This window comes from Phoca vitulina, unplaced genomic scaffold (genome assembly GCF_004348235.1).
Source record: "Phoca vitulina isolate PV1807 unplaced genomic scaffold, GSC_HSeal_1.0 scaffold40, whole genome shotgun sequence".
In the NCBI taxonomy this organism is placed as follows: Eukaryota; Metazoa; Chordata; class Mammalia; order Carnivora; family Phocidae; genus Phoca; species Phoca vitulina.
This window is the reverse complement of record NW_022589743.1, coordinates 5036141-5049047: the sequence shown is the minus strand read 5'-3', so window position 1 is coordinate 5049047 and position 12907 is coordinate 5036141. Positions and strand designations below refer to the sequence as shown.

The 12907-nt window shown below is 40.0% G+C and overlaps 1 protein-coding gene across 11 annotated transcripts in view; it reads left to right on the top strand.

The window, feature by feature from the left end:
* Positions 1-12907, top strand: part of SPAG9 (sperm associated antigen 9) — a 137557-nt gene that overhangs the window by 74419 nt on the left and 50231 nt on the right. For all 11 annotated transcript variants that reach the window (XM_032429211.1, XM_032429209.1, XM_032429210.1 and 8 more), the window contains 2 exons: positions 10609-10816; positions 11534-11633. In XM_032429211.1, the coding sequence (XP_032285102.1) occupies positions 10609-10816; positions 11534-11633 (308 nt within the window). The remainder of the gene's footprint in view (positions 1-10608; positions 10817-11533; positions 11634-12907) is intronic.

Below are 12907 nucleotides of genomic sequence, written 5' to 3'. Positions count from 1 at the left end.
TCATCAGCAAGTGTTAAGTAACCATAGTATATAGAATTATTAAAACTAAGACAGTTGACAATGGTACAATAATATTAGCTAAACTATAGACTTATATTTGGATTTCGCAAGTTTTTCTACTACTGTCTTCTGTTCCAGGATCCAGTCCAGGATTACACATTGCACTGAGTTATGTCTTCAGTCTCTTCCAACATGTGACAGTTCCTCAGTCTTGACCTTAGGGCATGAGGAGCATTGGTTAATTATATTGTAAAATGTCCCACAGATTGAGCTTCTCTAATGATTTCTCATGATTAGATTGAGATTATATATTTTTTGGCAAGAATACTGCAGAAGCAATATGCCTTAGTGGTGATTATTAACCTTGACCTTGACGGCTTGGTTTAGCTGGTGTGTGCTGGATTTCTCCACTGTAGTTACTGTTTTTCCCCTTATAATTAATAAGGATCTTGGGGGTGGGGCACCTGGATGACGCAGTTGGTTAAGCCTCTGACTCTTGGTTTTGGCTCAGATCGTGATCACAGGGTTGTGAGTTTGAGCCTCACATCGGGCTCTGCGCTCAGCAGGGAGTCTCCTTGAGAGTCTCTGATTCTCTCTCTCCCTCTCCCTCTGTCCCCCCCACCCCCCTGCTGTTGTGCATGCATGTGCGCACACTCTCTCTCTAATATAAATAAATCTTTAAAAAAAAGTAAGTTATCTTGGTGGATATACTTTGACATTGTGCAAATATCGTGTTTCTCTTCAAACTTTTATCCACTTATTTTAGTATTCATCACTGGATGTTACGTTACTACTGTGGTGTTCCAATGGTTATTTTCTATTTTCTTCATCCATTCTACGTTAACTGGAATTCTTCTGTAAGGGTGAGCCTTTCCTTCCTTCCTTCCTTCCTTCCTTCCTTCCTTCCTTCCTTCCTTCCTTCCTTCCTTCTTTGTTTGAAGTCATGGACATTTATTTTATTCTGTAGGTTATCCAATGCTGCCATTTTATTTTATTGCTCAAATTTTCCATCTCAAATTCCAGCTTTGGAATCATGAGCTTTTTCAGGTAGACTTCTGTATCTTTTCAACATGCCCCATACTCTTTTGAGTACTTCCTCCCTGGCACCACCATAAGATGCTGCAGGCTCTGAGTATTTTCTTTCTTTTTCTTTTTTTTTTTTTTTAAAAGATTTTGTTTATTTTTTCTTGAGAGACAGAGAGAGAGAGAGAGAGAGGCAGAGGGAGAAGCAGGCCCCCAAGGAGCAGGGAGCCCGATGCAGGACTCGACCCCAGGACCCTGGGATCATGACCTGAGCCGAAGGCAGATGCCCAACCATCTGAGCCACCCAGGCACCTGGCTCTAAGTATTTTCTGTGTCCCAGCCCTACAGTCCGCTGCTCCTCCCAGGAGCCCTGGTTCTTGTATTTAGGAACCAAGATCTAGGCACTAAATGTGCTTGTTGCTTGAAATGTGATGGCTTCTAGGCTCTTTCTTTGATGCTTACGTTGTGGTTTTCCATTCATTTATATTATCTATTACCTCCTTTTGGATTTTTGTATTAGTGTTTAGAATAGGATAAAATAAAACTAGAATTTTAAGAAAAATGGATTGTATGTTGTAATATTTCATGATTTCGCTTGTGAAAAAGGATAAGGATTGTCTTCTATGACTTCAGTTTTTTTTTAAAGGTTTTATTTATTTATTTGTGAGAGAGAGCACAAGCAGGGGGAAGTGATAGGCAGAGGGAGAAGCAGACCTCCTGCTGAGCAAGGAGCCCGATGCGGAACTCGATCCCAGGACTCCGGGATCATGACCTGAGCCAAAGGCAGACGCTTAACCGTCTGAGCCACCCAGGTGCCCCTATGACTTCAATTTTTATTTGTAAACTTTTTTCCTCAGATATATCCTCGTTTGATAAGTTCAGGAACCATCCACAGCTGATAGTTGGGGTTTGAAGAGAAAAACAGTTGAAAATGTGCTTCTTTTAATCCTTTAGTATTGTCTCCCTATTTATTTATTCATTCATTCCTTCATCTTTGTTGAGGTATAATTGACAAAATTGTAAGATACATACTTTCTCCCCCTTTAAACTGTTTCTTAGAGAAGGGGGAATGGAATTAGTTCTTTCTTAGTGGGTGTGAGATTTTTTTTCTTTTTGACATATTTACTGGGTTGTGTGTTGACCAAGATGCTAATGTACGTCGAGAATGGAAATTGGTAAAAATCTAAATAATACTATTGGAAAATGATGGTTTTTAAAGCTTGTATTTCAAAGGTGGCTTCTTTGGAAGTAACTGGGACATAAGTATTTATTATGTTCTTACTGATATTTAATATTTAAACAAGCTTTTAGAATAGGAAAAATAACTTTAATAAATACCTGTTGAAAACAAATTACCTTGCTTTTTGCATTCAAAAATATTTATTTATTAAGTGCCCACTATGCCAGATACTAGAAATGATATTACAGTGCTCTCAGAGTCCAAATATTTTATAAAACAGGATTAATAATGTTTTAAATGTTGGGACGCCTGGGTAGCTCAGTCATTAAGCGTCTGCCTTTGGCTCAGGTCATGATCCCAGGGTCCTGGGATCGAGTCCCGCATCGGGCTCCCTGCTCCACGGGGAGCCTGCTTCTCCCTCTGCTGCTCCCTCTGCTTGTGCTCTCTCTTTCTCTCTCTCTGGCAAATAAATAAAATCTTTAAAAAAAAAAAATAATGTTTTAAATGTTAGTGCAGTTTCCCAATTTTAAATAATATTAAAGAATCTAGACCAAAAATAGTTTCACCAATCCTAAATTCCACTACTTTCCCCCAGGCATTGTGAGTAGTTGGTGTATCTATCCTTCAGACTTTTTTCTCTTTCATATGCACATAGATAATACACACTCATAATATCTTTGTAAGATAAATGCTATATGCTCTAAGTATTTTCCTGCTGCTTCCTTTCTGTTTTTCGTGAAAAAAATGTGTGTTCACAGGCTTTCCATTTTTATATATAGAGAGAGCCACCCAGTTTTCCCCCCAGCTTTTGATAAATTGAGTAGTTGAGAAGGGTTAAAGATGATGATAACCCAGAATCAAAGATCATATAAACAAACCTTGAGAGGCAGTCTGGTTTCTGTAAAGTGCATCATGCCTTGCTAATCTGTGGCTTTTTGAGAGAATTAACAGAGAGCCCACAGCCATATTTTAGTCTTTTCAAAAAGACTTTGATGAATTTCCAGACCAAGAATATTTAAAGCTTCTGGTTGCTTTGTGTTTAAGAGAAACCGTTGTCGCAGGCGCCCGGGTGGCTCAGGTCATCATCCCAGGGTCCTGGGATAGAGCCCTGCATCCGGCTTCCTGCTCAGCGGGGAGCCTGCTTCTCTTCCTCCCTCTGCTGCTCCCCCACTTGTGCATACACACACACACACTCACACACTCTCTCTCTCTCTGATAAATAAATAAATAAAATCTTAAAAAAAAAAAGGGCACCTGGGTGGCTCAGTTGTTAAGTGTCTGCCTTCAGCTCAGGTCATGGTCCCAGGGTCCTGGGATCGAGCCCTGCATCGGGCTCCTTGCTCAGCAGGGAGCCTGCTTCTCCTTCTCCCTCTGCCTGCCTCTTTGCCTACTTGTGCTTTCTCTCTCTGTCAAATAAATAAATAAAATCTTAAAAAAAAAAAAAAGGGTGGTGGAGTGAAAGGGTGTAGTAAACATTTCCAAGTATACTGGAATAGTTTGCATATTAAAATTCAAGATGATCAGAATAAGTTTCAGGAAGATTTCAGGGTTATAAGAATAGAAAAAAAGGGTTAAATGTTGAGCTGCTTATTGATAAAGTATTAGGTAAGACATGGTGACCCCTGAACCATGGTATCTCTTAAACTAGAGGCTTGAAGGAGGTGTGTGTGTGTGTGTGTGTGTGTGTGTGTCTTGTACTTTTTAAAAAAATTTAAAGTCAGTTAATTAACATATAGTGTATTATTAGTTTCAGAGGTAGAGGTCAATGATTCATCAGTCTTATATAATACCCAGTGCTGCTTATATCCCGTGCCCTCCTTAAAATCCATCACCCAGTTACCCCATCCCCCACCCTTCTCCCCTCCAGTAACCCTGTTTGTTTCCCATGAGTAAGAGTCTCTTATGGTTTGTCTCCCTCTCTGATTTCATCTTATTTTATTTTTCCCTCCCTTCCCCCATACTCCTCTGTTTTGTTTCTTAAATTCCACATACGAGTGAAATCATATAATTGTCCTTCTCTGATTGACTTACCTTGCTTAGCATAATACCCTCTTGTTCCACCTGCATTATTGCAAATGGCAAGGTTTCATTTTTTTTTTTTTTGATGGCTAAGTAGTATTCCATCTTTTATACACACACACACACACACACACACACACACCCCCCACATCTTCTCTAACCATTCATCTGTTGTTGGACATCTGGACACTTTCCATAGTTTGGCTATTGTGGACATTGCTGCTATAAACATTGGGGTGCAGGTGCCCCTGTGAATCACTACATCTGTATCTTTGGGGTAAATACCCAGTAGTACAATTGCTGGGTCATAGGGTAGCTCTATTTTCAACTTTTTGAGGAACCTGAAGGAAGTGTTATTAAGCCATATCAAAACAAAACCCCCAAATCCTCATTTTAACATAGTAGATTAGAAACATCTTATTATCCTGAGAGGTAGAGCAAGCCAAAGATTCTTAGAAATGTGCTAACACCTAGTGAATACATGATCTTGTTGTCTCTTTTATAATCTTTCCTTCTTCCCAGATCAGCAGTAGTCCTGAACCTCTGAAGGCTGTAGAACAGGAGGTGAGAATGGTGTTTCAAATCACTGTACAGAAAGTAAAGAAACTCAATTAACTATTGGTTACTTATTCAGCTGCTATTCTCAAGACATCTGTTGCTCAGTTTGACAGACTACTGATGTTTTTCACTGAAATACAAGAGAATATTATTTCTGTAGTGGTTGCTAGGGCTTTATTGTAATCTATAAATTACTCCTCCCCTAAAGACAGCATTTTAAAGTAAAGGAGAGAGGGGTGCCTGGAAGGGGCTCAGTCAGTTAGTCATGATCCCAGGGTCCTGGGATCAAGCCCCACGTCGGGCTCTCTACTCACTGGGGAGTCTGCTTCCCCCTCTCCCTCTGCCTCCCGCTCCCCCTGCTTGTGCACATGCGCGCGCTCTCTCTCTGTCAAATAAATAAATAAAATCTTTAAAAATAAAATAAAGGAGAGAAAATATAAGTAAATCCTATGAAAATTCAGCCTGTTTCCATCTATCCAGCTCTAGGTAAGAAACACACGAATACCTTGCACAAATTTGCACAAATACCTTCCTCAGGACAGAATGTACATAACTTGTATGTATCATGGAGACAGCCCTGTGTGTCGTTATACCGTAGGCTGCCTCCCTGGTTGAACAGATTTCTTCAGCTTCAATCAGGGCACCATTCAGCTTTATTCAGCAAACATCTGTTGTGAGCCTTCTTCATGTCAGGCTTGATACCCTGGGCATTAGGGATATAAAGACAAGGCTTTTTCCTACTCACTGTAGGTCAGGTCTCCTACCCACCCAGGTCCATGGAAGCCCTTCAGTGTCCCCTTTCTTCAGAAATATCCTCAGGGTTAGGACATTCATACCTCTCCTTTAATAATCAGAATTTTCTTAAACCCACAGTATAATTAACATCTAGATTTATTTCATCTAATTGTGTCTAGAATTAGGGTTCTCGGTGTTTCTTTGGCTCACAGACTCCTTTAGGAATCAAAGTTATGAAACTTTCCAGAAAATACATGTACACACAGAATTTTGTGATTCTGTTATGCCATAGAGTTGTAAATCAAAAGAGCTTAAGAACCAGTGCTTTAGACGTTTAACTTTAACTTGTGGAGAAAGAAATGTGAACATAAAAATTAAAATATAAGGTGATAAATGTTATAGTGGGGATCCATGGGGCTAATTTTTGTAATTTTGTCTTTCATTAGGCTTAAAATCTTTGAATCAAAAAGACAGACATATGTAACAGAGTTGCTTACCCCTTTATTTAGCCTATTTCAGATGAAGGCAGGCAGGCTACTTAGGAAAACTCTACACTGGAACCTTTTTTTTTTTCCTTCGGTCTTTCAAGATTTTGATTGATTGATTGATTGAGAGCATGCTCATGCAGGAGCGAGAGGAGGAGCAAAGGGAGGAGGAGCGAGAATGGCAAGCCAACCCCATGCTGAGTGAGGAGCCTGACGTGGGACTCGATCTCACAACCCCAGAGATTATGACCTGAGCTGAAACCAAGAGTCGGATGCTGAACCGACTGAGCCACCCAGGCACCCCTCTTCTAAGTTGTCCTTAGATAATTTCTTTTATAGTTGTAAACTTAGTCTCTCAGAACATAAATAATTACAGGGCAGTGCTGACTAACACATGACATAAATATTGTGTGTAGGACTGAGCACATAAGGGAGGCATTTGATGAATGGAACAACTGAAAATATTTTGTAAAGGCTTATAGACTTTTAGCCTGATATCCAGAGACAGTAAGAAAATGGCACAAAGACCAGGTAGCTTTCACCATAGTATCTCAAGTGAAGCTAAAAGTAATGGCACCTATTTTCTTTTGTGTGTGTAGTAAGTACATACAGAATAAAATTTACCATCTTTTCTTTTTTTACTTATTTGAGAGAAAGAGAGCATGAGCAGGGGGAGGGGCAGAAGGAGAGGAAGAAGCAGGCTTCCCGCTAAGCAGGGAACCCGACTCGGGGCTCAATCCCAGGACCCTGAGATCAGGACCTGAGCCGAAGGCAGACCCTTAACCGACTGAGTCACCCAGGCACCCCTAAAATTTACCATCTTCATCATCATTTTTTTTTTTTTTGATAGAGAGATCACAAGTAGGCAGACAGGCAGGCAGGCAGAGGGAGAGGGAGAAGCAGCAGCTCCCTGCTGAGCAGGGAGCCCGATGTGGGTCTCGATCCCAGGACCCTGGGACCATGACCTGAGCCGAAGGCAGACGCTTAATGACTGAGCCACCCAGGCGCCCCCAGACTTTCTTTTTAAGACTGAATAATAATCCATTTTATATATAGACCACATTTGATATATTCATTCATCCCTTCATGGACATTTGGTTCACTTCTACCTTTAGGCTATTGTGAATAATGCTGCTATGAACATGGGTGGAGCAAATGTCTCTTCAAGATTCTGCTTTCAGTTCTTTTGGATATATACCAAGAAGGGGTATTGCTGGATCATATGGTAGTTTTTTTAGTTTTCTGAGGAAATGCCATTCTGTCTTCCAAGGCAGTTGCAACATTTTATAATCCTCCCAACAGTGTACAAGGGTTCAAATTTCTCCACATCTTACCAACACTTGTTATTTTGTTTGTTTTTGATAGTAGCCATCCTAAGGGGTTCGAGGTGATACTGTAGTTTTTATTTGTATTTCTCTGATGATTAGTAATGTTGAGCATCTTTTTGTGCTCGTTGCTTGTTTGTATAACATTTTTGAATGACACCTATTCTTTTATTTTTAATTTATTTTTATTTAAAAATTTTTAAAAGATTTTTTATTTGAGAGAGAGCATGAGTGAGGGGAGTACTTTATCTTTTAACAGATCAATATTTAGGCTTGTCTTTCTTCATTCTTAGTTGGAGGCATTGTTAGTGATAGAATTACAGAATTTCTTCCATAGGAGATGCAATATAAACATTCTGTGCCTCCCACCAAGCATTGCGGCAGAGACTTTTCTCATGTCTGTGTTTTCCTACTAATCTTGGAGCTTTATGTCACCACTGCCTGGGAGACCAACGAGAAATGCCTCTTTTGAAAATGGTCCCCTAAATTTCAGAGCTTTTCTCTCCCCAGCTCTCCCTGAGATCCAGAAGTACAGCCCACACAGTGAGCTATTTTAGTGAGTGCAAAATATTTTTATGTGGTAAAACTATAAAAGGTAAGTTACAGATAAATAAATCTCATGTTACTTGGATAGCCCATGACAAATTTAAAATTTTCTTCTAAGCAGATCCTAATTTACCACTCCTTGTAGCTCCAAACCTTGAGAATCCCTAAGATGGCACAGTCCTTTTCGTGGTTTAGGTTCAGCTCTCTTGGTTGCTTTATTTGGTACTCCCAGATCCACAAAAGAATTTGGGGAGGAGGGCTTTTGCCAAACTGTTTATGTTATGACCTCTTTTTTAATTACTAAGTAATTTTTAAAAAGATTTTATTTATTTATTTATTTATTTGAGAGAGAAGGAGCAGGGGGAGGGGCAAAGGGAGAGGCAGAAGCAGAATCACCGCTGAGCAGGGACCCTGGCGTGGGTCTTGATCCCGGGACTCCAGTATCATGACCTGAGCCAAAGGTGGCCGCTTAACTGACTGAGCCACCCAGGGCCCCCACTAATTCTTTCTTTTAAGGTAGAAGTAATTAGACATTGGGGGTGGGGTGATAAGGAGGAAGAGGAAATCATTTCTCTACTTTTGAGAGACAAATGACAAGTACAAGATTGACCTCAAGGGACACCTGGTAGCTCAGTCAGTGGAGCATGTAACTTGATCTCAGGGTCATGAGTTCAAGCCTTATGTTTGGCATAGGGCTTACTTTAAAGAAAAAGAAAGAAAGAAAGAGAAAAGGACCTCAAATTATTATTTTTGTTTTTATTTTTTAATTTTTTAAAGATTTTATTTATCTGACAGAGTGAGAGATCATAAGCGGGGGGAGTAGCAGAGGGAGAGGGAGAAGCAGGATCCCCACTGAGCAGGGAGCCCTACTCGGGGTTCAGTCCCAGGACCCTGGGATCATGACCTCAGCTAAAGGCTGACACTTAACCGACTGAGCCACCCAGGCGCCCCAATTGCTAACATTTTAAACACTTCGTATGTGTGAACACTTGGCTAAGTCTTTATGTAGAATAATTTGTAATCTATTAATTAGGTACCATTATCTCTATTTTACAAATGAAAAATAGATATAGAAAGAATAACTTACCCAAAGTCAAACATTTAGTGAATGATAAACTAATTTACCCTAATTCTTCTTCTTCCTCCTACTACTGGTAAACTTTTTGTCAGGTTCTCTCTCTCTTTTTTTTTTTTTAAGACTTTAGGGAGAAGGAGGGGCAGAGGGAGCGGGAGAGAGAATCCCAGACTCAACTTTTAGCACAGAGCTCAGCACATAGCTTGATCTTACAAACGTGAGATCATGACCTGAGCCAAAACCAAGAGTTGGACACTTAACCTACTGAGCCACCCAGTTGCCCTAGGTTCTTTTTTTTTTGAAGACCTGGGTACTTCGCTCTAAAAGAACTACCTCATTATTGGTAGCCATTGAACAACTAACTGTGTTTGTTTTTCTTTTTAAGTAGGCTCCATGCCGAACATGGGGCTTGAACTTATGACTCTGAGATCGGGTCACATGCTCCACCAACTGAGCCCACCAGGTGCCCCTCTCTTTTTTTTTCTTTTTTTTGGGGGGGTATTTTTTTTTAAATCTCCTCCCCCTCCATTTTTTTTTAGTTGAAGTATAATGGACATACAATGTTACATTAGTTTCAGGTGTGCCGCATAGGGTTTCAACTTTTGGACAACTGATTTTAGTTATTTGCGGGCCACAAACCCCTTTGAAAACCTGATAAAAGTTGTAGATTTCTTTTTCCCCAGAAAAGTACATGCCACACAAATTTTTGCATAAAATGCAATCTGGACATGTCCTTCATGAAGACTATTTGTGGACCCTAGAATAGTAATTATCAATTCTTAATGAGTATATAAATCATCTGGGTTGCTTTTTAAAATGCATATTACTTGATCTCACTGCCTAAAGCTTGGAGTTGGACTTAGAATCTGCCCTTTTAACAGTATTTCAGATGATCTGGATGCAGGAAGTTTTAAGCATACTGTGTACAATACTCTGAATCTCTCCTGAGATTCAGAATCTTGTTATTCCACTGCTGTATTTTTTGTTTGTTTTTGTTTTTTAAGATTGTATTTATTTGAGAGAAAGAGAGTGAGCGTGGGCATGAGTGGGGGGCAGAGGGGCAGAGGGATAGGGAGAAGCAGATTCCCCGCTGAGCAGGGAGCCCAACTTGGGGCTCTATCTGAAGACCCTGAGATCATGACCGGAGCTAAAGGCAGATGCTAAACTAACTGAGCCACCCAGGTGCCTCTATTACTGTTTTTTTTTTTTTTTTAAGATTTTATTTATTTGAGAGAGAGACAGAGATAGCAAGAGAGAGCACAAGCGGGGAGAAGAGGGAGAAGCAGGCTTCCCACAGAGCAGGGAGCCCGATGCGGGCCTCGATCCCAGGACCCTGGGATCATGACCTGAGCCGAAGGCAGACGCTTAACGACTGAGCCACCCAGGCGCCCCCTCTATTACTGTTTTTTAATAGAATTTTCTCTCTGCATGTTTTTTTCTTTACCCGTTTAAGAAAATTGCTTAAAATAAATTAATCATTTAAAGATTTTCCCATAATTCCTTTTTTTTTTTTTTAAAGTAAGCTCTATGCCCAGGGTAGAGCCCAACATAGGGCTTGAACTCACAACCCTGAGATCAAGACCTGAGCTGAGATCAGGAGTTGGACACTTAACCAACTAAGCCAACCAAGCGCACCCCCGCAATAATTCCTTTTATTTGTAGGATGAACTTTCTGATGTTAGCCAAGGAGGATCTAAAGCTACTACTCCAGCATCAACAGCTGCGTCCGATGTGGCCACACTTCCTACTGATACTCCCTTAAAGGAAGATAATGAAGGATTTGTGAAGGTTGCAGATACACCAAATAAATCAGAGATAAGCAAGCATATTGAAGTACAGGTAGCCCAAGAAACTAGAAATGTATCAACAGGTAAGTGGCCCTAGTTCTTTACTTTCTGGTAAAGATCATGTGGGTTTGAAAAGATACATCTTAGGGGTGTTACTGCTTTAGATTTATAAAATCATACTCAATTATAAGTAAGCTTAAAAGGGGTGATGACCAAATAAAGTTTTGGAGAGACAGATTTGGGGAGCTGTAGTATTGGAGAGCCTGAAAGGCCGGAGAATAGTCTTCATCTTTAATTTCTCTGTATTTCACCCCTTAATTTTTTTTTTTAAAGATTTTATTTATTTATTTGACAGAGACACAGCGAGAGAGGGAACACAAGCAGGGGGAGTGGGAGAGGGAGAAGCAGACTTCCCGCCGAGCAGAGAGCCCAATGCGGGGCTCGATCCTAGGACCCTGGGATCACGACCTGAGCCAAAGGCAGACGCTTAACGACTGAGCCACCCAGGCGCCCCAACCCCTTAATTTATAAAAAACAAACAAACAGGGAGTTCTGCCCTGGGATACAACAGACTGTGTCTCAAGAAATACAAATAAAAACCTTGGTTATTTATCAGTTTCTGATATTCACTGTTGATTGAATATATGATATATTGTCTAACCCTGTGCTTCCTAGAATTCACTCCTTAAAATTTTTTATGATCAAATGATGTATTTACAACCATTGAAGCAACAGGATTTTCATATTAGGGGCAGTATGTGATATATGCACTATTTATGTCATCTTGTCCTTTTCCTAAGGCTCTGCTGAAAATGAAGAGAAGTCAGAAGTTCAAGCAATCATTGAATCCACTCCTGAGTTGGATATGGACAAAGATCTGAGTGGATATAAAGGCTCAAGGTACTGTCAATGTCAAATGAAGACATTTTATCCTTCCTTTCCCCTGTCCCAGAAGCATACTATTATTCTCTGGTCTCTTGCCAGGAAAAAGGTCATTCAAGTGTTTTGCTGAAGAAATGTTAGTATTATATTCTAGTTTCCATTTTTGAAACTAGACATAGTATATGGTTGAAATGTTTTGTGAAATGCTGCCTTTTCACCATCAGGGATAAGGAGCATATGGAAGGAGAGGGGGAAAAGACAGCAAAGGTGTAACCAATACTTTCTGCAATTTGAGGAAACAGAAACAAGAGTAGGGGAAGTAACAATTTGAGCAAACTTTGTTCCTTCCCTCAGATCAGGAAGAAACATATATACTTACTTCAAAACTGTAGCAATTTCAAGATGCCTGGCTGGCTCAGTCAGTAGACCAGACGACTCTTGATCTCAGGGTTTTAAGTTCAAGCCCCATGTTGGGTGTGGAGCCTACTCAAAAAAAAACCCCAAACTGTAATGATCCCATTATTGGAAGAGATTAGTCTCATTTTACATGGGGAGGCTGTTTAGTGGTGGAAAGAGAATTGTTATGTATCATCTTAATCAAGGTAATCTAAAGCATATGGATGTTCAGGAATTTCATAAAGGAGCTACTGCCTTTCTTTTAATTTCTTCCGTAACATTTATCCTTTAATAATAATGACCATAAAAATACACTCTATTTATTGATCACTACAGTCGTGGTTAAAAGCATGAACCTAGAGTAAGACTATGTGGGTTCAAATACTGCCTTGGATTTGAATCTGAAGTATATTTTCTCCATAAAAAGGAATTATGATAATACCTTAGATGATTATGAGTAAATGAATCAGTGTATGTTAAATCATTAGCAAAGGGCCCAATTTAATAAATGTTAGGTAGTATTATCATTATCATTTAATATAATTTTAATTATAACTTTATGAAGTCAGCATCTTCATCCCCATTTTACAGATAAGGAAGCTCAGAAATGTGTAGTAACTTGTCCAGGATGACCTAGTTAGCACGTGGAGCTGGCATTTAATCTAGGACTCTCTGATTTCAAAGGCCATGTCCTGTGAAAATATTTTTTTTATTGTTTATTTAAAAATGTAAACAATGCAGGGGCACCTGGGTGGTGCAGTCAGTTAAGTGTCTGACTTTTGATTTCATGATCTCAGGGTCCTGAGATCGAGCCCTGGGCTGGTCTCCACGCTGGGCATGGAGTCTGCTTGGGATTCTCTCTCTCCCTCTCCCCCTGTCCCACCATTTGCACATGC